This window comes from Podarcis cretensis (genome assembly GCF_951804945.1).
Source record: "Podarcis cretensis genome assembly, chromosome: 2".
NCBI classification, from domain to species: domain Eukaryota; kingdom Metazoa; phylum Chordata; class Lepidosauria; order Squamata; family Lacertidae; genus Podarcis; species Podarcis cretensis.
This window is the reverse complement of record NC_137171.1, coordinates 57276065-57299612: the sequence shown is the minus strand read 5'-3', so window position 1 is coordinate 57299612 and position 23548 is coordinate 57276065. Positions and strand designations below refer to the sequence as shown.

Here is a 23548-nt window from a genome sequence, read left to right as displayed (position 1 = left end):
CTTGACTGTCTTCATATTTACAAATACTTTAGCTGTGATTTTGCACAGTATGATGATGTCATTATCTCATGCCAGAAGCTGTTCAGGTAGTGACGACTGAGTACAAAGTTTTTTAAAAAGCATGTAAGAGATTACAAAGTACAGGTTACTACACTTCATGGATCATACACAATACACATTACAACACACACACACTTTTTCAAGTCTATTATTCTTCAAGGCTGCTAGTATGTCCCTTTTTTGTGCTTATGATGCGATATAAGGCACAGACTGGCACTTGTGAAATGAGTTCATTATTTGTATATAGTATAGGTGCCACAGAGGCCTTCCCTGGCACCTGCAGGTTCTTAATCCCCTGCTGAAAATAAGCTTGAGAGAAGAATTCTATTGTAGCTAAAATAATAGGCTGTGGTGTATGGTAGGTTATTTGGGGGCAGGGATGCCCAAGACAGCGTCTCTGATTTGCATATGTCCCTGACAGCCAAAAAACTTGGCAACCACCAATATATCAAAACATTTTCTCCAAGCTCACTCTGTAGTTCACCAAATCTAGAATCCCCAAAACCACTTCTAGTACTTTACTATCTGAATAGGAAAGGTCATTGCCATGTAGCCCAAACCCTTTGAAAGACTAAAATATATTAAGTTCATAGGTTTTTCAGTGAGAACTGTGGACCCTCAGTACCTTCACAATCAAGCACTATTATTCTGTTCACAAGTGGAAATATATCATAGTTTTTTAGGAAATTATGGACCTATGCAAAGCAGTTTTCCAGTTGAAACAAGGTTTTTTTTATACACAACATAGGCTGAATACTATGAAAGCAAAAGGTTAAGTATGTTTGTTACCAGAAAGGCAAATACAATGAACTGCTGGCAGGAACTATAGTAACTACGCCCACCTGCTTCCTTCAGATATTGCCAGTACTATGCAGTTGAAAAATACAGTCAAAGGAACTGAGAAATCTCTATAAGAAACAGCTTTTGTTGACAATTTCTCTTGCTTTCTATACTACAATGCTTCTTGGGCACTGTAGATTTCCAATGCTTCTTAGGCAGAGTAACTTACAAATTTAACAAAAACTAACCAATAAAACATTCCATACAAGAAAGCTGAAATCATACAGCAGAATAAAGTAACGGTATAACATTTCTAAAAACAAAGACAGCAAAGGACATAGCAGTAGCCGCAATAATTATAAAAATGGGCCATTAGCAATGGCAACCAAATTCAAGGATATATGTACAGTGGTACCTCGGGTTACATACACTTCAGGTTACAGACTCCGCTAACCCAGAAATATTACCTTGGGTTAAGAACTTTGCTTCAGGATGAGAACAGAAATCATGCAGCGGTGGCGCAGTGGCAGCAGGAGGCCCCATTAGCTAAAGTGGTGCTTCAGGTTAAGAACAGTTTCAGGTTAAGAACAGACCTCCGGAACGAATTAAGTACTTAACCCGAGGTACCATTGTATTCAATTGCACTAGTTGCCTCAATAGGCATCCAGGTGGCAAAATGTGCTATGCAAAGTTGTAAGCCTAGATGGCAAAGCTCCACTGTTTAAGCCAAGGGTGGGCAACCTGTGGTGCTAGGTCTAATTTCATGCAGGTGATAAGCAAGTAAAAAAAAGGAGGGAAGAGGTGGCAGGGAGAAAAGAAAACAACTTGGCTTGGGCCCTGCCCACCACTGGCATGAAACCCACCCACCTTAAATCCAGTCCTTGAGAGAAAAAAGTTCCCCTCTCCAACCCCACCCTGCTTGAATCAAAGTCTGAAAGAGCCATGCATTCAGTCTGATAGGACAGTAGTGAGCCCAATGTGTCACCCAGTATTACTTTCCATTCCTCTTACTTTTAAGGCCAGAATGCATACAGAGAGCAAAAGAAATATTTTATTTATTTAGTGCATTTGTACCCCATAGGGACGCGAGTGGTGCTGTGGGTTAGACCACAGAGCCTAGGACTTGCCGATCAGAAGGTCGGCGGTTCGAATCCCCGCGACAGGGTGAGCTCCCGTTGTTCGGTCCCTGCTCCTGCCAACATAGCAGTTCGAAAGCATGTCAAAGTGCAAGTAGATAAATAGGTACCACTCCAGCGGGAAGGTAAACGGTGTTTCCGTGCACTGCTCTGGTTCGCCAGAAGCAGCTTAGTCATGCTGGCCACATGACCCGGAAGCTGTATGCCAGCTCCCTCGGCCAATAAAGCGAGATGAGCGCCGCAACCCCGGAGTCGGTCACAATTGGACCTAATGGTCAGGGGTCCCTTTACCTTTACCTTTTACCCCATACTTCAGACAAAAAAGGCTCTCAGAGTGGCTTGCAATACAATCAATTAAACCAAGACATTAATACTGTTCCCTGAGCACAACCGTTAGGGTAACCTTCTGTGCTACTTTCCCTGCCTTCTGAGGGCTGGGGGGTCAGGAGGATAGCAGTCTGCATTTTGCATCCTTCAGTGCTGCAAACAGAGCAACTACAAGTTGCTCCCCAAAAGAAACAAAGTGTTTGCGTATGACGATAGCAGAAGCCATCTGTGAGGAGTAATCAGAACGCCAGGTTGCCAAAGGAAAGCCACCATGACTTTTAATATGTCGGTATTAAAAAGTGATAGAAATAAAAACCCAATATAAGAAATGCATCCTATCTTCCCACTGTGCACAATTACTTTCAGAACAGAAAGGAGCACATTTCCAAGAGAGAACATCAAAATTTATGGGCTCATTCCTCTCCGTTACAGATGTAGACAAGAAATATATCCAAGAATCAAAAGGCTGGATCAAAGAGTAATACCAAAAAACCCCACAAATGACCAAAAAAATATGGTGACTGCTGTAACAGATTTGAGTTCAAGGAAGCAATGGCTTAAAGTGACCCATACAAAGGCAATATTCCATGTAAATGTCGCTAACAATACAGCCGCAGAAAAAATAAGGCGGTTGATATTTTCAGTAACATCTTACATGATCCAGCTTTAACCTAAACTTTCTGGCAACACACAAAAGGAGGCCAAAAAAAAGAAAATAATAGGTCATAGGTATATATCAAAGCTTCAGCACTGGGCAGTAAGCATTAAAACAACTTCAAAAGCTCAGGTTTCATAAGCCATATCTTAGGTTTTTAAAAATGAAAGGCTTTTTTTTTTAAGCAAAGCTCTTTATAAGATAGAGATTAAGATCCAGAGAAAGGAGGGTATTTTATTTCTGAACTGCTCTTACAGTTTAGCAGCTTAATCCATTTTTCTATATAGTACTGCAGATGGGAAGTTCCTGCCCACACTCAGTGAATGTGCTGTAGAATTCCATTTCAGTATCTTTTTAAATATTTCAAAGTGGTCAAGATGTCTTGCTTCAATTCCCAAGTTAAGTGTACACATGCATATATGCGCACACACATCTCTCAGCCTACACAAAGATATATGACATTTTACAAGTTCCAAAGCAAATAGAAGTTATGAAGTGCTAGGTGTGTCAGCCTCCACCAGCCTGGTACCCTTGACCTTGAGGTCATCTCTCACCACTGACCATGCTGACTCTGGTTGGAGGGCATCAGTTTGGGGGCGGCTGACATACATGTACTAATGAATAACAAAAACAGAATAAAATTAAATAACATCGGAAGTTAGATAAAGCAGAGGAACATTAGCTATCTGTTTATACTTGCAGGGGTCAGCAAACTTTTTCAGCCGGGGGCCAGTCCACTGTCCCTCAGACCTTGTGGGGGGCCGGACTATATGGGGGGGGATTGAATTCCTATGGCCCCACAAATAACCCAGAGATGCATTTTAAATAAAAGCATACATTCTATTCATGTAAAAACACCAGGCAGGCCCCACAAATAACCCAGAGATGCATTTTAAATAAAAGGACACATTCTAATGAAAAAACATGCTGATTCCCGAACTGTCCGCGGGCCGGATTCAGAAAGCGATTGGGCCTGATCCGGCCCCTGGGCCTTAGTTTGCCTACCCATAGTTTAGAGAAAAGAGAAAAGATATCAGAATACCTGTAGAACATAACAGGATTGTGGGCCAGTAGTGCCATATTCCAGCAAACACACAAACACTTTAGCTGAGTCATATTGAGCATGGTATCCATAATGATAGGGAAGCATTCATTAAAAAGATAACAGTCACTCTGTTCATACGTCACAGTAAGCCATAAATCTTGGGTTACCATGAATGAGCAGTGTGCTAAGTGCACACTATTAAATTACTCCCATTTCACTTTCTCCTTCTTGGTGCTGGCAGCAACAAACTAGCACTCCTAGTTTGTTTCTGCCAAACAAGCTGCCACCAGTAAGCCAAGAACAAACCTTGGTTTATTACCATAGGAGAGGAACACCCCACAGAGTAAGTCAAGACTCATGGGTTTGTTGCTCCTGTTTCCGGGTTTGTTGCGCCTGTTTCCGGAAAATGCAGAGCAAGACAGGAGTGCTTCAGCAATATGCACTAGCACACCACTCATTGATGGTAGCCATGATAAGATTTGTGATAGAATTCTCTAGAACTGCAGCCAAAGTGAACATGACTATTTCAAGGGGGACCATGCACACTGGTTTTTAAAAGTCTATCCTTACCACAATCATTTCAGAAGGCTCCAATACAATACACTCGCAACCTCGTTTTCCTCCAGACTGCTTGCCAAAGCTGAGAAGAAAAAAGAAGAAGGAAAGTATTATTACACATTAATAGTAAACCACAAAATCAAACAGAGTAGGGATGAATTATAGGAATACTAGTAACAGCACACTGTGAAACAGTATCTTTGATTGTATTTCATTGTATTAAAGGGACAATGTGTGTTTTTGATGCACCATCACATTATGCAGCTTGTTCAACCATTAGAGATTGTTGTGGCATAGAACTGAGCCACTCCCAAGTGAAAGATGTGAGAAGAGTATTGATGATTCTGTGGGGCATAAGTCCATTAGTTCTTCAGTGATGGAAAGACACTCTTATATGTATATGCTTGGCAGCAATCCTTGGTATGTGGGTTGTAATTATGTTGAGAGTGAGTGGCTTGCCCATGAGTGGCTGCTTGCTAGAGGTACCATATGAAGGAGTGAATGATCATAGTGGTTATGGGAACAGATAGTGAGAGTGTGGTTGGATGAGTGGCTACATGAACAGTGTGTTTTACGTTGGTCAGGGAGTCTACATTTTTCTGCCTTGTAATGCTTTGAGACTTTCCTGATATGGTTATTATGGATACTGTTCATGTATTTTTAATGTAAATAATTTTACATTGTTTTTATTGCTCTTATTGTGGGTATATATTATGCAAGTGTAGCTACTGTAACCCACTTCAAGATCTAAAGCTATCAAGTGGTCCATACAATGGTACCTCAGGTTACATATACTTCAGGTTACATACGCTTCAGGTTACAGACTCCGCTAACCCAGAAATAGTACCTCGGGTTAAGAACTTTGCTTCAGGATAAGAACAGAAATCATACTCCAGCAGCGCAGCAGCAGAGGGGGCCCCATTAGCTAAAGTGGTGCTTTGGGTTAAGAACAGTCACAGGTTAAGAACGGACCTCCGGAACAAATTAAGTACTTAACCCAAGGTACCACTGTACATGGAAACACAGTTGGATCGCAGCTGCTGCGCATTTAACTTGTAGGATCGCAGCTGCTGCGCATTTAACCCGAGGTACCACTGTACATGGAAACACAGTAGGATCGCAGCTGCTGCGCATTTAACTTAACACAGCTTTCTGCACTTGGTGGCAAACCAGCTGATATCACACAAACGCAAGGCAGAGAGCTAAACAGTTCTTTGCACACCAGGTTTTCCTGCAACGGAAAACACTTTTTAGCTCTCTGCCTTGCTTACTGTTCTGGGAAACTCTTGTGCCAAAAAGTAAGATTGTTCGCACAGTAGCTGTTCCTTGGAGTGGTTTTTGACACAATTTTGGCTTTATGCACTAACCGCTCCCCATTATCACCACCACTAGAACCTAACACCCACACAAGACACGACACGACTGTGATAACAACAACAACAACAACAACAACAACAACAACAACAACAACAACAACAACAACAACAACAAGCTGTTTATGGAGTACAGCTCCAGTGCATGCAAGGAGCCAAAGAACTGGAATAACTGCCTATATGGTATGATAAACACTGTGGTCACTACTAAACACAGCAGAACATCTTAGAGCAAGGGGAAATTCTCTAGTTGGACAGAAAAAACAGAAGTGTCCTTAGGAAATTTTGTTAGTTATCCCCCAGCTGAGGGAGGTGTGAAAGACTTAAAGCTACATTTGAATGTGTGAAGGTTTCCTGGCATATTATGTTTCTCTTTATGATCCCTGCTGATACAGTGTTTATTTTCTTCTCATAAAACACAAGTAATTATTTGCATGGATTTGTCAAACTGGCTTTCATCTACAATAATCAACATACCACAATCAACAGCTTGCTCTGTGTGATCACTTGAATCACATGGAACTAGATTTGGTCTCCTTATTGATGATGAAATTGAGAGCAAACATTTAACCGCATCTCCAAAAATGTGTGAAATACAGCACAAGGAAACCAGGTAAGCGTCAAAGACCTAAGTTAAACAGCGAAGATTTAAATATTTTGTTTGTCGTAATTCCCTTCCTTTTCTTGAAATTTTCATTATTTATTTAACTGAAAATACCCAATTAATCATTTGACATTTCAATATCAGGGTATTGAGAATGCATAATTGTTTGATTATTATGCGTATTACAGAACTTTGTGAGTTATTAAGAAAATCTTATTAGTTCCTAAATATTTCAAGTTCAACTAAGATCTCTTATTCAGGCCTTTTTTCTTTAAAATAGTGTTGTGTAGCCAACACACAACATATATACTCAGATAGTATGAAAATGGGTGTGATCAAGTCTCCATGCAGGGAAACAGTTTAAACTCCAGAATAATTTTTTATTTAAAAAAATTGCCAGAAAATACAGATGTGATTCATCAAGAACAGATGTTTCCTGAAGTTATTCTAAGAATGCCTTAGTTCTTTCAAAATGATAAGTTTTAATACTAAGAGTCATAGTGATAAAGAATTATGATCATGATCAGTAGGAGGCAGGAGCATTGTAATTAGAACTGTCAAATCTCTTTTTAACAATCTGTCACAGAACACAGAGCCCTCAAATGTGTTAACTGCACGAAACTTATAAATATGACTAAATGCACCTCTTTGTAATAAAGCACAGGAAGTGAGATTTATATTGAAATAAGCAGGTCAGAGTGGGGATCTCCAAAAGTTGAAATGGTGAAAGGACACAGAACTACATTTTATACAAGCAAAACTCAATGCCTTCTGGATTACTCATATGCAGGGGCAGCAGTGTACTTAATCCTTTTTACAAACACAAATTAATCTCTGCAGAAGGATAACTTCACCCAGTTTTTCCAGATTTCTTCTCATGTTGGCGTCTGGCTAGGAGATAGAAGTAGAAAACCAGCTTGGGTGGCAAGGATGTGCATTACAGAGGCAAGTAGGCAGTACCCAGGTTATACTGTACCATACACTACTCTTGTTGCCAAGGCAAGGGTTACAGAACGGAGCAGGCAGGAACGGAAAAAGTTCAGCATCCCCCACCTGGCAATTCTTGGGATCAAGCTACTCTGAACTCTGAAACTTACTTCTAACGAAACATGTATTGCAAACCTTCCATTAACAAGCTTCTACTGAACAATTCAGGTTTGCAAAAATTTTGCAGTGTATAAAATGCAATACTTAAAACCCACAGTAAAATATAGCAAAGCAGCAGCACACATAAGCAGCAACAAGTGGGATAAGTAAAAATGCCCCATCTCACCAAAAACCAGTGCAAAGAGTCTTGACTTGCTGTTAAAACGTATATAATATTGCGGGGGGGGGGGAGTGCCATAGCTCAGGGGCTACCACTGAAAAGGCAGCCTTGTTAAAGCTTTGTATCATACTGGACTAAACAATAAATATGTTTCAAATTGGACGATGTACAGAATTAATGAATCAAATCATAGGATATTTATTCTAGAAGCATATTTTCTGAAATTATCAGAAATAGTAATATATACCACATTAACGGTTATTAAAACATTTTATCATCTACTTGTGAGGGGTTTGCATTAAAAGTGTTGCAACAAGGGCTGGTACATATAGAATGTTCAAGGATAGTCATACTCTGAGTAGACCCAATGACATCAGTGGACAAGTAACTTGAGTCCATTAATTTAATTGGAAATACTCCAAAAATCATCTAAATGCAATATGGATGACAAAAACCTCAACTGAACCCACTGAAGGTCCCTGTCAGTCAGTGTAGACAATACTGACCCAGAGACAGCATACTCAGCTCTACTGAACAACTTCAACCTTCAAAAAAAAAATAGCAGTGCCTTCTTGTTTGAGTATTACAGCTCAGTCTGGTGTTTGCAGTTAAAAAAATGATCATTGGGAGCAATCTGGTAAGGAATCAAAAAGTTACTATACTAACATGAGCAAAGCTTTCTATTATCATAGAAGCTTTTTCAATTAGTACATGCTCTTGCTTCAGTGCATTATTGTGCTCTGTTCCCCTGACGCTTTAACCTTTCTTCTACTTCAAGAGAAATACTCACGCATATGTATGTGGAAGAAAAAATATTGCATGCATGCTGACACACTAAGCAGGATATATTTGTTAAGCTTAAACATTTTTTCTTTCCCTGCTGCCCTCCATGCCCTGCCAACTTAAAAGTTCCTTTTCTTGTGCTTGAGGAAATCTGTTTCTTATCCCCAGTCTCTGGGGTGCTACATACATCTTAAGAAATCACTCTTTTTTTAGGCTTTTCATTATTAGATTGCAGAAAAGGTTTCATACCTGAGAGTTATTATAATTTTTATGACCTTGAAGAAAAACTGCAGTATCTATAGCGCAAACATTTTACAGTTCCCACAAGAAGCAAAAGACAAAAGCCTCCATATTCCATTATTTACCCCTTCAAAAGGCTTAGGCTTCACATAAGTGACAACTATAGGAGATCTACAAGTAATGTCCATAAGGAAGTTCCATAAAATCAGCACTTAGTAGATCACACCCTACATTTCCATGTAGATCTAGGTTTGGGAAATCAACTAAGAGAGTCAATAGGACCACTGGATGGCAAGGAGGTCAAAACGAGACTGCAGAAAATAAATTATTTCCACCTGTCTTCACAATATAAGGCAACTTTCTGTGCCTGAACTACCTTTCACAGGAAGGTAGTCTTAGGAAGTGCGGTAAATGGTGGCAAAAAATGGCAATGTATCTCAATGAGAGGGTAAAAGAGGCAAGGGAAGGAACTTAGCTGAGGCAGTCCACTCTCAGTGAGCCTCCATGAAGTCAAGCAGCTACAAGTTGAGTGTGGAGCATCAAACATGTGGTGAGGCTCTACAGAGACTGAACAGTCTGAAGCAGCCTTTAAAATATTGCTAAACATAACTGCTTTAGTTTCATCAATTCTTAACTCTAGATTTTCTAGTTACAGATAGGTAGCCGTGTTGGTCTGCCATAGTCAAAACAAAATAAAAAAATTCCTTCCAGTAGCACCTTAAAGACCAACTAAGTTAGTTCTTGGTATGAGCTTTCGTATGCATGCACACTTCTTCAGATTCTGTGTATCTGAAGAAGTGTGCATGCACACGAAAGCTCATACCAATAACAAACTTAGTTGGTCTTTAAGGTGCTACTGGAAGGATTTTTTTTTATTTTGTCTAGATTTTCTGTTCATTCCTGATGTTATATTATTCTGTTTTAATGATGCATTTCATCTTATGGCAGTTTTTGTTGTTTGTATGTTTTTAATTTTGTTTGTTTTGATTTAGACAGCCAATCGATTTTTTTGTAGTTGTTATGCAGTATAAATAATATTAACAAAAGCACTTCAGTTCTTTTGACAAGATTGGTTTTCAAAAGCATATTTCTTGTCACAACCAGCACAAAAGGATTATATTAGACTCTTAAAATACTACAAGATACCTGAATCCAAAGGCATGGCTGGACAATTCAAACCAGTACAGCATATAAAACGAAACTTTTGTCTGTAGGACTCATTTTTAAAGGGAAAAACTGGTCTGTGCTTCATCACAATCTCTGAACTTAGAAGGTCTCAAACAGCAGATTGGGAGTTCTGCGGACTTCTAAGCTATGAGCACAGAGTAATGCTCAGCAATTCTATTAACAACTACAGTTTTATCTTTTGACTTAGCGGTTGCCTGGAACAAAATAATAAAAGCTGTAATTTATTTCAATTAAACAACATTAAATTTGCTTTAAATAACAGATAAAAACAAGAAAAAAGCACCAGAGAACAATTGAATCCACCACATGCAGTTAAATCACTGAGAAGGAATTCACAAAATGTTTATTACTCAGATTACATCCATCTTGTCACTAAAACTCCAGCTCCTGCCACGCATTGTTATGCAACAGCTATTCCTTCTATATTTGTATATCCCAGAATACAGGTACTCCTGCCAGAATTACAAAACTCAAGTTTGTTTTTTTTAAAAAAATGCCAAGCTACAATAGAAAACGATCAGGAAGTCCTTCTGAACTACATAATTTAATAAAACCACATCATTTTTCATTTATAATCTGCTACTCCAATAGTAAAACAATATACAATAGAAACGATTCCCAGCCAATTTCACAAACCGTATAAACTGGTATACACAAATAAATTCAGAACACAGCATTCTAACTTAGCTGATTAATGGATTGGGAAATAAAACTGATAAGCACCTTTGGCAGGTCTCAGACTGCTAATCCTACATTTTCCCACATTCAACTTTCCCTTATGAATGTGATTCTGTTGGGTGCAGTATCTTCAGTAGGACTGTGAATGCCGCAAGGAAGCATTCCTGCATATAATTTCCTAACTCCCAGACTGATGCCTGCATTCCCATATGAAAATGTGAAATCCACAAGATATACATTTGGTATCATAACTTTCCTCAAAAAATGAAAACACACCAAAATAATTAGTCTACAAGCAAACCAGACATTTCCAACAAATAATTCCTTGCTCCCTCATTTCAACAATTACCATTTGTGAGGTGGCTGGGTTTGTAAAAAAAAAAAAAAAAAAAAGTGACTATTTATAGTAAATATGAAATACTAAATATTTAATTTACTACTGAAAGAGAGATTCACAAGAGAGAAAAAACCAAGCATCTCTGTTCTATTTGAAGAACAAACACACACATGGAAAGAATTACTATCTCAGGATTTTTGGACCAATAAGGAAACTCATTATAAGACAGAGAGAAATTGAAGTTGAAAAGCAATTGTGTGCAATGGCTTTTTCCCACCTGCCAATTGGAACATTCCCTTTTCCCTGTGGCTCCCAGAGAACATTCCAAGACCTTTGTATATAAAAACCAGTGCTACCCCCAAATGGGCCCAAGGAGATTTTCAAGAGACTGATACACAAGAACTACATACCTCCTCAGCCACTAAGACAGTATGGATGCTGTCACCTTCTCACTAAAGAACTTCTCCCAAAATCATACAAAGGCATCCAAATTCCTTACAGACACAACCCTATCCAAATAAAAATATAAGAGTGCCCTCCATTTGTGCGCACATACCTCCATTTGCAAAAAAACTAAGCCTTGAGCAAGAATGATGGATCAGTTCTATCCTGGTTAAAAAAAGTGCAGACCTGAGGATCAAATAAGAGAGCTCCCAACTCGGGGGTGGGCTCTGATCCACTGGAGGAGGGTGTTGCACCACTTACAAGTGACCTTAACTAACATAGCTAGGGACAGCACTAGGGAGGAAAGGTGCACCTTGCTTATGAAAGGTAGCTCCAAATCTTCCTTAGGGAATTGCCTATCCTTCCTCGAGCCTGAACTGGTGGCAGGGAGTAAGCTAACGGTGCCCAAGGTGGGTGCATGGGGCACACTCTCGAGAAGGGTGGGGCCTGCCACAGCCAGGTGCCTCGTGCTCCGCAGCCTCTCTCTGCCCCTGGGTCAGGCTTGACTTGGGAGTGCAGCTGCAGCTGGTGGCATTGGGCTGTTGCATGAGGAAATTGTCTCTGCAGCTCCCTTGTACGCCAGGACCAGGCTCCGATGAGGGAGCCCATTGTGGGGGCGCCTGATCAGACCCCCTCAAAAATACATGCCATGGGCCATGGCTCCCAAAGCCCCCCATGCTATGCCACTGGACTAAACCTGTCTGAAATCTTCTAAGCTGTCCAGTGAATATCGCAGAGAACTCTGTCCCTACCTACAGCAAAGACCTATTTTTCCCCCTCTGCACCCCACACCCTGTTTGCTGCAAATGCCATCGTTGCTGGCCAAGGTTTTGGACTGCAGCCTTAGTTATGGATATAACATCCTTAAAGTTACGGTACACATTTAATGTAAACTAACTGTTGGAACATAGCCATATATCTAATCTAATATTAATAAATTTGTTTTCTATCTTTTAAATATGGATCTGCCTGTTTATCCAATGCCTGAAGCCGAATATCCTGCCCTGCTACTCTACTAGAACACCAAGGGGAAAGTTTTATTTAAGTTTTATAGTGATAGTGGAATTATAAAGGGATATCAGAACCACATAATCCATAGGTTAGCGGCATACTTCACATGTGGTGTCCCTGGAGTGAAATATAAAAACTTTTATTTTTCCACATTTAGTGGCAATCAGTGAGATACAAGCATCACATTATTTACAAAACTAGAAAGTCTGTAAACAATGTTCAAAATGAAATGGGGGAAAGTGCTATTAAAGAAAAGAACACAAGAAAATGGGTATCCTCCACTTTAGCAAAAATCCAGGCTCTAAGGTACATTTGCCTGAAAGTGAACACCTACACACGGGGGGGGGGGGGGGGAATTATGCTTCACTAAAAGCTTCCAGATAAAGTGGGAAGATACTTATGCAACTCCTTTACAGGAAAAGAACTAGTGCAGAAAAGAATACATAGCATATATCTGAAATGCTCCCACAATTATGTGTGAAGCTGTCATGCTGGCAACAAATGGCAACAGCAGCATCTCATTTAGTAGTGTTGGCTATTTAGCATAATAAAGTAGAAAATGGGCTTACATGGACATACTATGAATAAATTCTTCAATGTTTACCACACAGTATACTGAAGAAAGTATTAAAAGTAAACACTATTCCACCACAAGCTAGGTTTGTATGAACACACTTATCTTATGTTCAGATAGATGTGTCAAAAGAAAGAACAATACAAACACCACAGAACAAATTCAACAAATCAAGGATACTAAGAATTTTAGGAATCAATGAACAACCTTTATTCAAGTATACAGTGCTGCCCTTGCCATGAAGGCTCCTTAAAATTATTATGTTCAAGTACAGTCTGGTTGAAAATGAACCAACCCACTTCCTTTTCAACACCGCAATTCCAAGAACCATCTGTTAGGTATCTTTATTGGGTTTCTTCAAAGAATAACCTTCCTCAGTACAGTCACCCATTAAATGTAAGGAAAGTTTCACTCTAGGCCTAGGAGCAGCAATATCTATTATTTGCTACAGAAGCAAATGCCAGGATCCAAAGAGCCCTATATAAAACTGGAAATAACTTACGGTACAGTGAGTTTTTCTCATTTTCCTTTCCAACTGCAGCTCTGAATGCTGCATTGAATCCTGCTCAGTCTGGAGGGTTGGCCACTGTGAGAACAGGATGCTGAACTGGATGGGCCACTGGCCTGATCCAGCAGACAGTTCTTATTTTCTTATCTGGTCTCTTTTGGGTGAGCAGAGCAGAGGCACGAAAATATAGACAAAATGCCTGAAAGCGTTCACCTGTGATCTCAACCCCTTGCCCTTCTTGATTTGTGCATCTAGCAGAAGACCGACTTGGTGAGTTCTTCACTGTGGGAGGAAGTGGTATCAGCTACATTGAAGGACATGCTGGACCCAGAAGACTGGCCAGTAAGAGGACCCTCACAATTATTACAGAGAATAGTAATTACAGAGAACTTCAGAGAGTGGTGGCCATGCAAGTTTAAGAGTGCTTGGTGGAAGCTGATTATCTTGACCCATTTCAATTGGGCTTCAGGCCTTATTTTAGTATTGTAATTGCTTTCAATTACCTATGTGCAACCCTTTTGCTTCTCCTTGCTTCCTTGGCAGCTTTTCATTTCATCAGCTATGATATGGGCAGGCCCTGTGGTTTAGGGGTTGAGGGCATGATGTTTTGGTGGTTTCACTCCTATCTACAGGGCTAGTTTCTGAGAGTGACAGTGGGTCAAAGTATACAGAATGTGGTATTCTACTGTCACTTAAGGCCAAAGTGGCATGGATGATGTGGAGAGCCTTTTTTCAGCAACAGATGGTTTGTTATCTACCACCATTCCTGGACTGAGATAGCCTAGTCATGGTTATCCGTGCTCTAATAATCTCATGGCTAGACTACTGCAATTCACTCTGCCTGGGTCTGCTCTTGAAGACTGTTCAGAATGTGCACCAGATACAAAATGCAGCAACCAGAGTGTTGATGGGCTTTTGTGCACACAATCATGTGGCACTAGCTTTTAAAGATCTGTCAATACATCACTACTGTATTCAAGGTGTTAGTTTAAGATAAAGCCTTAAAGAGCTTGGGAAACTGTTACCTGAAGGGGCAACTCTTTTTGTAATGCCCCATCTAGAACAGCTGGGGAGCAGAAAGGTGGCTGGGAGGTATAACCCAGTTTGAGGCACATGCTATACTTTGTTTTTGTTCACTCTATTTATAATTTTATGATGATGAAACCTAGTTTGCTGACTCAATGAATTTTTATGCAATAATTTAATTGCTACAAAAAGCAGCTACCTGAAAAACTCTTGTGGACAGTTCAACACAGCCTGGGTGCTACTGCATCAGAACAGCTCTACTACTATCTGCCTTGTGATAAAGGATAAACAATGTGGTGCAATTCATGCTATATAGACAAGATAAATTCATATTCCCTAATAGGCAGAAGCTAATAATCATTTACTTCAATGTTCATAAGCAAACACAATTATCACTTCCAAAGATTAATGCTATCAAGGAAACCTAAATCAATTATTTTGAACGTGTATTCATTTATCTTGTCTAAGACATTATACAACTGGGGGGCGGGGCTATAAACTAGGAGCCCTGCTTTACATTTTCTACTCAGGCAGAGTAAGTGCCATACACACTGCTCAAGAGAAAAAGTCATGAATGGCGGCTAACGTGTCAAACTATGCAAAGGATTTATGCTTACCTTTAACACAAAGGAAACAGGGAGCCATGAACAGAGCTTGCTGGTAACAAACATTAGCTCCCATTCAGACTCCCCATGTCTGACTTTAAAGGCAGAAAAGGAGTGAACAATGAGTACTCTTGGCAGTTATCCTTGGGGAAAATTTAAAGATGGATGGACCAATCAGGAAGAGAAACGGGAGAAAAATGTAGAGTTTATGCCAATTATCCAAGTTCAGAAACAATATCTGAACAGGACGACGAAAGATTTACCATATAGCTTATCAAAATTAGGTATTACATACTTGAAAATCTAGTGTTATAAAATATGTATTTAACTAGGCATCCATTTTTATGGGTTTCCCCCCCTGTACTAAAGAAGATGCTAACTTCTTACATACCTGCAAGGTGGCAAAAACATGGAGTCCTTCATAAGCACAGATCCAGAAAGAAGAATATACCAGCATCTTGCAATAGTGTCTGAGCTAAAGAAAAGGAACAAGTATTAGCTACATCCTATCAGTGTGAAGTGCACTATATATCTAAAACATATAATCAAAGCTTTAAAAGCATGTCTTTCGCCATTCACTGCCCTATCAGGGCAAATTTCAAACATGAAAAGAAGAGCTTCTCAAATATATAACAAGTGGTGAAGCTCTTTAAACATGGGAGCTCTGTCCCAAGGTGTCAGTTTGTTTTTGGGGACAGGTCACAGAAGGTAAATAAATTTGAGAGCAGTGTAATTCCTTTGAATTCATAACTTGCTTGAGCCAAAGAAACAGTATACAAATAAAAAGGATTTGGTTCTGAACCTTCTGGTGACAGCTAAGGTAACAGTTGGGTCTTCCGGGCAGCTCTTAAAGAAAGGGCAGAAAGGTGGTGCAGCAAAGTGGCTACAAAACCAAGTATGAATCAGAAGTGTCTGGTTCAGATGTTGTATCTGCTATTAAATCAATAGGCAGCATTAGACAAGACACTCCCTCTGAGCCTCTAGGCCTCAGAATTTGAAATATGGGGGATAACACTTCTGATTTAGCTTACAGGTTGTTGTAAGGATTATAATGCATTGAAAGTACAGTGGTACCTCGGGTTAAGAACTTAATTCGTTCTGGAGGTCCGTTCTTAACCTGAAACTGTTCTTAACCTGAAGCACCACTTTAGCTAATGGGGCCTCCCGCTGCCGCCACGCCGCTAACGCGCTATTTCTGTTCTCATCCTGAAGCAAAGTTCTTAACCCGAGGTACTATTTCTGGGTTAGCAGAGTTTGTAACTTGAAGCATCTGTAACCCAAGGTAATAACAGTAATAATAATAATAATAATAAATTTTATTTATACCCCGCCCTCCCCAGCTAAGACCAGGCTCAGGGCGGCTAACAAAAAGTATAAAAGCAATTGATTAAAATACAACTCAGAAACAAGATTAAAGTACAACATTAAAATGCAGCCTTATTTCAGTGGAAACTCAAATCAAAAACCTTTGGGGGATGAAAACGTCAAATCTTCACCAAGGCCAACTGTACCACTGTATATGTAAACTTGAAAGTGCAACATAAATGTTGAGTATTACTATTTATAATTTACTAAATGACTATCAAATAGGACATGGTCCAGTCAACTGAAGGCACAGCATCTGTGTGAAGAATTCCATAATCTCAGTACACTTTTCCCTACCACATCCCACCCCACCAGCAGCAGCAAAAGGGAACATATGTGTTATTAGTAAGTATGTGTTACTAGGAAGCATAGCCTAGCAGCTTTCTACCTACCTTGCTTTTATCTAAGCATGAAGCAGAAAGGAGTGGAGTGGAAACGCAAGATGCTCTCACACCTCCTTTTTCCTTTAATGGCTTTGTGTACACACCCATGATCAGAGATAAATGGAGAGGAAAAGACAGGGCTCCATTGAGCCAATTGCAATCTCTTGAAATCTCATGCCCTAACTCTGCACATGTGATGTACTGAAATGTTTTCATATGACTTATGCCTAAACCATATAGAGTACGCAGCAAAAATATGGGACTATTGCACAAGAATGTGTTTTATGAGCTGTGTTAAAGAAATCTAAATAAATGTTGAACTGTCCTAGATGTATTAAATTTTCAATTTAGGTAATGATGAAGTGCACTTACCAAAACAAAACTTGATTTCCATCGTACCTTTTGTAACGTGCACTGGAAGTCATAATTCTGAGAAAAAGAAATTCAGTATCATTATGAAGCATGCTGATCATATTTTGGATAATTGTGCACTATTAATTGTATACAGTTCTCCTCTATGCAATACCAGTGCTCAAGGAGGTAATAAATTAATATTCCTGCTTTATCATTGAGGAATTAAAGCTAAGAGAATTCGGTGTGCTGATTTAAAACCAGATCCCCCAAGAATGAATACAATATTTAGAACCCCTGGACAAATTGTGATTATTATTTTCACATTACGATTTGTAGTCTTTTACTTTAACAACATGTCAGACTATATTTCACAATGCATCATACAAAAGGTTCCATGCAGAAAACAGAGCATACATGCTTTCTTACTTACAAAATCAGAAAGATTAATCTTACCTCAAAACAGTCAAGTATTGCAAGCCTGAATGCAAAGAATGCTCTCACCAGCATAGCCAAAATCACTTTTGCATTAGCCCAGCTGCTCTTACCTTAACTGATGCTCCCTGAGATGAGACAGTATGTCCATTCCATGAAGATAGTAGTAGATAGTATTTAATTCCTGAAAAGAATAAAATAAAATGTTATATTCAGCAACAGAATTTTGTGTAGTACATGAGTTAGTACAGTGTAATGGACAGGGTGCCAGTCTAGGGATAAAGAGGGAAGGAAAACCTAAAATTTTATCAACAGTATGCCGACACCAGGTTGAAACTGGTTGTTCAAGAGTGCCTTTGAGAAAGACTTCTGTTCAAAACATATCTTCTCAATTTTTTAGTGTTTTTGTGTACCTGAAGGTCTATTCCACTACAGGGCTCTGTTTATAGGAATGATGGGAAAGAGAAGTTTACAAGTGATGGAAAAAGGTGACTTAAGCCAGAATTAGATCATATACTTCACAATCCAAGGACAACAGAGCACAGGCTAAGGTAGGTTTTCACACTTGAACTTTGATTAAAATGTGGGCAGGGTGTGCCACTGGTAAGCCATAATGGTATACCATCAGAAATTTGTTTAATTTACATATTATTGTAAACCACCTTATAATAATTTTTTTCTAAAGGATATAATTCATTTTTTAAAATTTAAAATGTATTCAGTGGCATCAACATTGGCTTAATAACTTTTAGTTACATGGCAGACAGGAATACAAAGGATGTAACAAACACAAGAATGCTTCACCACTCATAAAACAAAGTCATGGCTCAGATCACCAAGGAAAAGTTACTGCTTAAAATGCCATTTATCTTCTGTTGGTGTTAGCAACTTGTCAGGGAGCTTATTAGTCAAAATGTGATTTAGAGCTCCAGTGGTGAATGGCTAAACACCTAAATCTCACGGGTTAGTCCTTTTCAGAATCTCTTTGTCAACTTGTTTTTCCTACCTAGAAATACTGCTGTCATAGAAAGATGTATTCACTTATGTTTTTAAATATACTGCATTAGCAAGTCTTCTCTGCAACTAGTCCATGAAGATAATTTGTCGCACTTTTAATGGGAACCTGGGACTTCAAATCTAGCAAATTGTAAGCATCCATGCCCTGTCATAGAAGCTATGAAAATTTATATGGCCAGCTCCAAGAGACAGACAGCAATTTAGGGCCAGGATACCCAAGGACTGTCTCCTGCCATACAATGTGTCTGTCTTTTAAGATTTCCCAGGGTAGCTCTATTGCCACCCCAAATCTGAGGTACATTTAGCAACAGCATGAAAGAGATGGCTTGGCCCAGATTGTTGAATTCACTGTCCCGATAGATCTGCCTGCCCTCCGTATTACATTTTTGTGGACTCCTCAATGCTTTTTCATTCTAACAAGTATTTCATTTAGCTGTTTAACTTCTAATTTAACTGGTATAAATTTCTGATTATAATCTACCATCCTGTCTCGTCTGATGGACTGACAATCTGTTGGTTTTGTCTTTCAAAATACTGATGATTAGTCACTTTTTGTGGGTGCTTTTTGTGGAAAATGTGGTATAAAATTTGACTTCAGTAAACAGAAATATTTCCTACCGAAGAAAATAGGAAAAACCACTGGGCCGGTAAGATACAATCTAAGTCAAATCCCTTATGAATACACAGTGGAGGTGAGGAACAGGTTTAAGGATTTAGATTTGGTGGACAGAGTGCCTGAAGAACTATGAATGGAGGCTCGTAACATTATACAGGAGGTAGCAACTAAAACCATCCCAATGAAAAGGAAATGCAAGAAAGCAAAGTGGCTGTCCAATGAGGCCTTACAAATAGCGGGGGAGAGAAGGCAAGCAAAATGCGAGGGTGATAGTGAAAGATACAGGAAACTGAATGCAGATTTCCAAAAAAATTGCAAGGAGAGACAAGAAGGCCTTCTTAAACGAGCAATGCAAAGAAATAGAGGAAAACAATAGAATGGGAAAAACCAGAGATCTGTTCAAGAAAATTGGAGATATGAAAGGAACATTTCGTACAAAGATTACCATAATAAAAGACAAAAGTGGAAAGGACCTAACAGAAGCAGAAGACATCAAGAAGAGGTGGCAAGAATACACAGAGGAATTATACCAGAAAGAAATGGATGTCTCATACACCCCAGGTAGTGTGATTCCTCACCTTGAGCCAGACATCCTGGAGAGTGAAGTCAAATGGGCCTTAGAAAGCACTGCTAATAACAAGGCCAGTGGAAGTGATGATATTCTAGCTGAACTATTTAAAATTTTAAACGATGATGCTGTCAAGGTGCTACATTCAATATGCCAGCAAATTTGGAAAACTCAGCAGTGGCCAGAGGATTGGAGAAGATCCAACATCCCTATCCCAAAGAAGGGCAGTGCCAAAGAATGCTCCAACTACCGCACAATTGCACTCATTTCACACGCTAGCAAGATTATGCTTAAAATTCTACAAGGCAGGCTTAAGCAGTATGTGGACCGAGAACTCCCAGAAGTGCAAGCTGGATTTCGAAGGGGCAGAGGAAAAAGAGACCAAATTGCAAACATGCGCTGGATTATGGAGAAAGCTAGAGAGTTCCAGAAAGACATCTACTTCTGCTTCATTGACTATGCAAAAGCCTTTGACTGTGTCGACCACAGCAAACTATGGCAAGTTCTTAAAGAAATGGGAGTGCCTGATCACCTCATCTATCTCCTGAGAAATCTCTATGTGGGACAAGAAGCTACAGTTAGAACTGGATATGGAACAACTGATTGGTTCAAAATTGGGAAAGGAGTACGGCAAGGCTGTATTTTGTCTCCCTGTTTATTTAACTTATATGCAGAATTCATCATGCAAAAGGCTGGGCTGGATGAATCCCAAGCCGGAATTAAGATTGCTGGAAGAAATATCAACAACCTCAGATATGCAGATGACACAACCTTGATGGCAGAAAGTGAGGAGGAATTAAAGAACCTTTTAATGAGGGTGAAAGAGGAGAGCGCAAAATATGGTCTGAAACTCAACATCAAAAAAACAAAGATCATGGCCACTGGGCCCATCACCTCCTGGCAAATAGAAGGGGAAGAAATGGAGGCAGTGAGAGATTTTACTTTTTTGGGCTCCATGATCACTGCAGATGGTGACAGCAGTCATGAAATTAAAAGACGCCTGCTCCTTGAGAGAAAGGCGACGGCAAACCTAGACAGCATCCTAAAAAGCAGAGACATCACCTTGCCAACAAAGGTCCGTATAGTCAAAGCCATGGTTTTCCCAGTAGTGATGTATGGAAGTGAGAGCTGGACCATCAAGAAGGCTGATCGCCAAAGAATTGATGGTTTTGAATTATGGTGCTGGAGGAGACTCTTGAGAGTCCCATGGACTGCAAGAAGATCAAACGTATCCATTCTGAAGGAAGTCAGCCCTGAGTGCTCACTGGAAGGGCAGATCGTGAAGTTGAGGCTCCAATACTTTGGCCACCTCATGAGAAGAGAAGACTCCCTGGAAAAGACCCTGATGTTGGGAAAGATGGAGGGCACAAGGAGAAGGGGACGACAGAAGACAAGATGGGTGGACGGTGTTCTCGAAGCTACAAACTTGAGCCTGACCAAACTGCGGGAGGCGGTGGAAGACAGGAGTGCCTGGCGTGCTCTGGTCCATGGGGTCACAAAGAGTCGGACACGACTAAACGACTAAACAACAACAACAAACAGAAACATTTTTTCCCATAGGAGTGCCATTGTCAGTGCCATAAGCTCACAATCTATAAGGTAAAGGTAAAGGTACCCCTGCCCGTACGGGCCAGTCTTGACAGACTCTGGGGTTGTGCGCCCATCTCACTTAAGAGGCCAGGGGCCAGCGCTGTCCGGAGACACTTCCGGGTCACGTGGCCAGCGTGACAAAGCTGCATCTGGCGAGCCACGGCCACACACGGAAACGCCGTTTACCTTCCCGCTGGTAAGCGGTCCCTATTTATCTACTTGCACCCGGAGGTGCTTTCGAACTGCTAGGTTGGCAGGCGCTGGGACCAAGCAGCGGGAGCGCACCCCGCCGCAGGGATTCGAACCGCCGACCTTTCAATCGGCAAGTCCTAGGCGCTGAGGCTTTAACCCACAGCGCCACCTGTGTCCCTCACAATCTATAAATATGAATAAATGTGTTTGTTGTTTTTTTTGGGACCTGATGTTCTAAATGACATTTTTCTTAGTTACATCTTCCATGCTAGAATTTCTCAGAAAAAGTACTGGGTGCCTAATTCAAAATTTGAGAGTGAAATTCCTTCTACCACAATCGAATAGCCCCCTTAGCGTTGCCAGGAAGCAACACTGCAGTGACAGCAGAAGCCACAACTCACAGAAATCCTGGAACTGTCTGGTTTGTAGATACAGAAACCCCAGACTGCCTGGCCACTTCCTCCTGCCAACAATGCACTGACTTAACCGTCTCAACAAGTCCTGTCCTGTGTGCAGTTTGGACCCAGTCTAACTTTCGCTTTGTCTTCCTTTCACTGCATCTACTACTTTTCTCATCTTTTCAAACCACTCAGTGGGTCCCACTTCCTTTCAACACTCTTTTCTCATTACCTATATCCATACTGCATTATTTCGCTCACCCCAAAACACAGCTTATAGAGCAGGGGTAGGCAACCTAAGGCCCGCGGGCCGGTTGTGGCCCAATCGCCTTCTCAATCCAGCCCGCGGACAGTCCAGGAATCAGCGTGTTTTGACATGAGTAGAATATGTCCTTTTATTTAAAATGCATCTCTGGGTTATTTGTGGGGCCTGCCTGGTGTTTTGACATGAGTAGAATGTGTGCTTTTATTTAAAATGCATCTCTGGGTTATTTGTGGGGCATAGGAATTTGTTCATTTTTTCCCAAAAAAATATAATCCGCCCCCCCAAGGTCTGAGGGACAGTGGACCGGCCCATGGCTGAAAAAGGTTGCTGACCCCTGTTATAGAGCTTTCTCATCTTAAGAACTGAAAAGTCTGTCCCTGAAAGCTCCCAGTCCCATGCTGTGGTTAAAATCTAGTCTCCTCTCCCTATGCTCTCTGCCCTTTTCCTCTTGCTCAACCTTCCCTCCTCACCTCACATTTCTCTTCTGCAGTCTGCTGCAGCCCTGCATCTAACAGGGCGCATGCCCTGAGCAGCAGATTGGGGGTGGCAAGCAGGGGTGCAGCATGGAAGAGAGGAGAAAAGCATGATGGCAGATCTCACCTAACCTCCCTGCCCCGTAGCTTGAGATAACCCTCTTCATCTCCACACTTCCCCTGTTGCTGCTGCCACGGGTATGGGCAGGACAGAAATGCTTTCTCCCCTTCACCATCATCTGCGCCATCACCACCCAGAAGGCTTGCCCCACTTCATGCCCCTAGACATCACTAAGAGAACGGGCTTCCTTCTCTCAGTGCCAGTGATGAGGCGGGGAGGCACACACAAACCCACAGGCTTCCTTTACTTGGTTATGGTGGGGTAGGGAATAAAGTCTTCAGCACCCTCCCACCCCGCTACTGAGAGAAGAAAGCCTGAATAGGATGGGGCACAAAGAGAAGAAAGACCAGAGTTTGAGAAGGAAGAATCAGTCACACACTGACCTGCCTAGGCTCAGCCAATCAGGTGGCAGTGGCTCAGCAGCAGGCACTTCCACCCAGGCCTAAGAGGGAGGGATCGCCTAACACCTGTTATTTCCTAACATCTTTCCTAGTTAATGCATAGTATACCTAAAACAAATTCATATACATACAAACAAGTATCACTGGTTTCAGAAGAATTCTATTCTAGTTAAA

At 40.7% G+C, this 23548-nt stretch overlaps 1 protein-coding gene across 5 annotated transcripts in view; it reads right to left on the bottom strand.

Moving 5' to 3' along the window:
• RAPGEF6 (Rap guanine nucleotide exchange factor 6) overlaps positions 1-23548 on the bottom strand; it is a 138754-nt gene that overhangs the window by 95242 nt on the left and 19964 nt on the right. For all 5 annotated transcript variants that reach the window (XM_079968085.1, XM_079968089.1, XM_079968086.1 and 2 more), the window contains exons 2-5: positions 17847-17917; positions 17320-17376; positions 15591-15674; positions 4574-4643 (exon numbers count right to left, since the gene is read on the bottom strand). In XM_079968085.1, coding sequence (XP_079824211.1) covers positions 4574-4643; positions 15591-15674; positions 17320-17376; positions 17847-17917 — 282 coding nt within the window. The remainder of the gene's footprint in view (positions 1-4573; positions 4644-15590; positions 15675-17319; positions 17377-17846; positions 17918-23548) is intronic.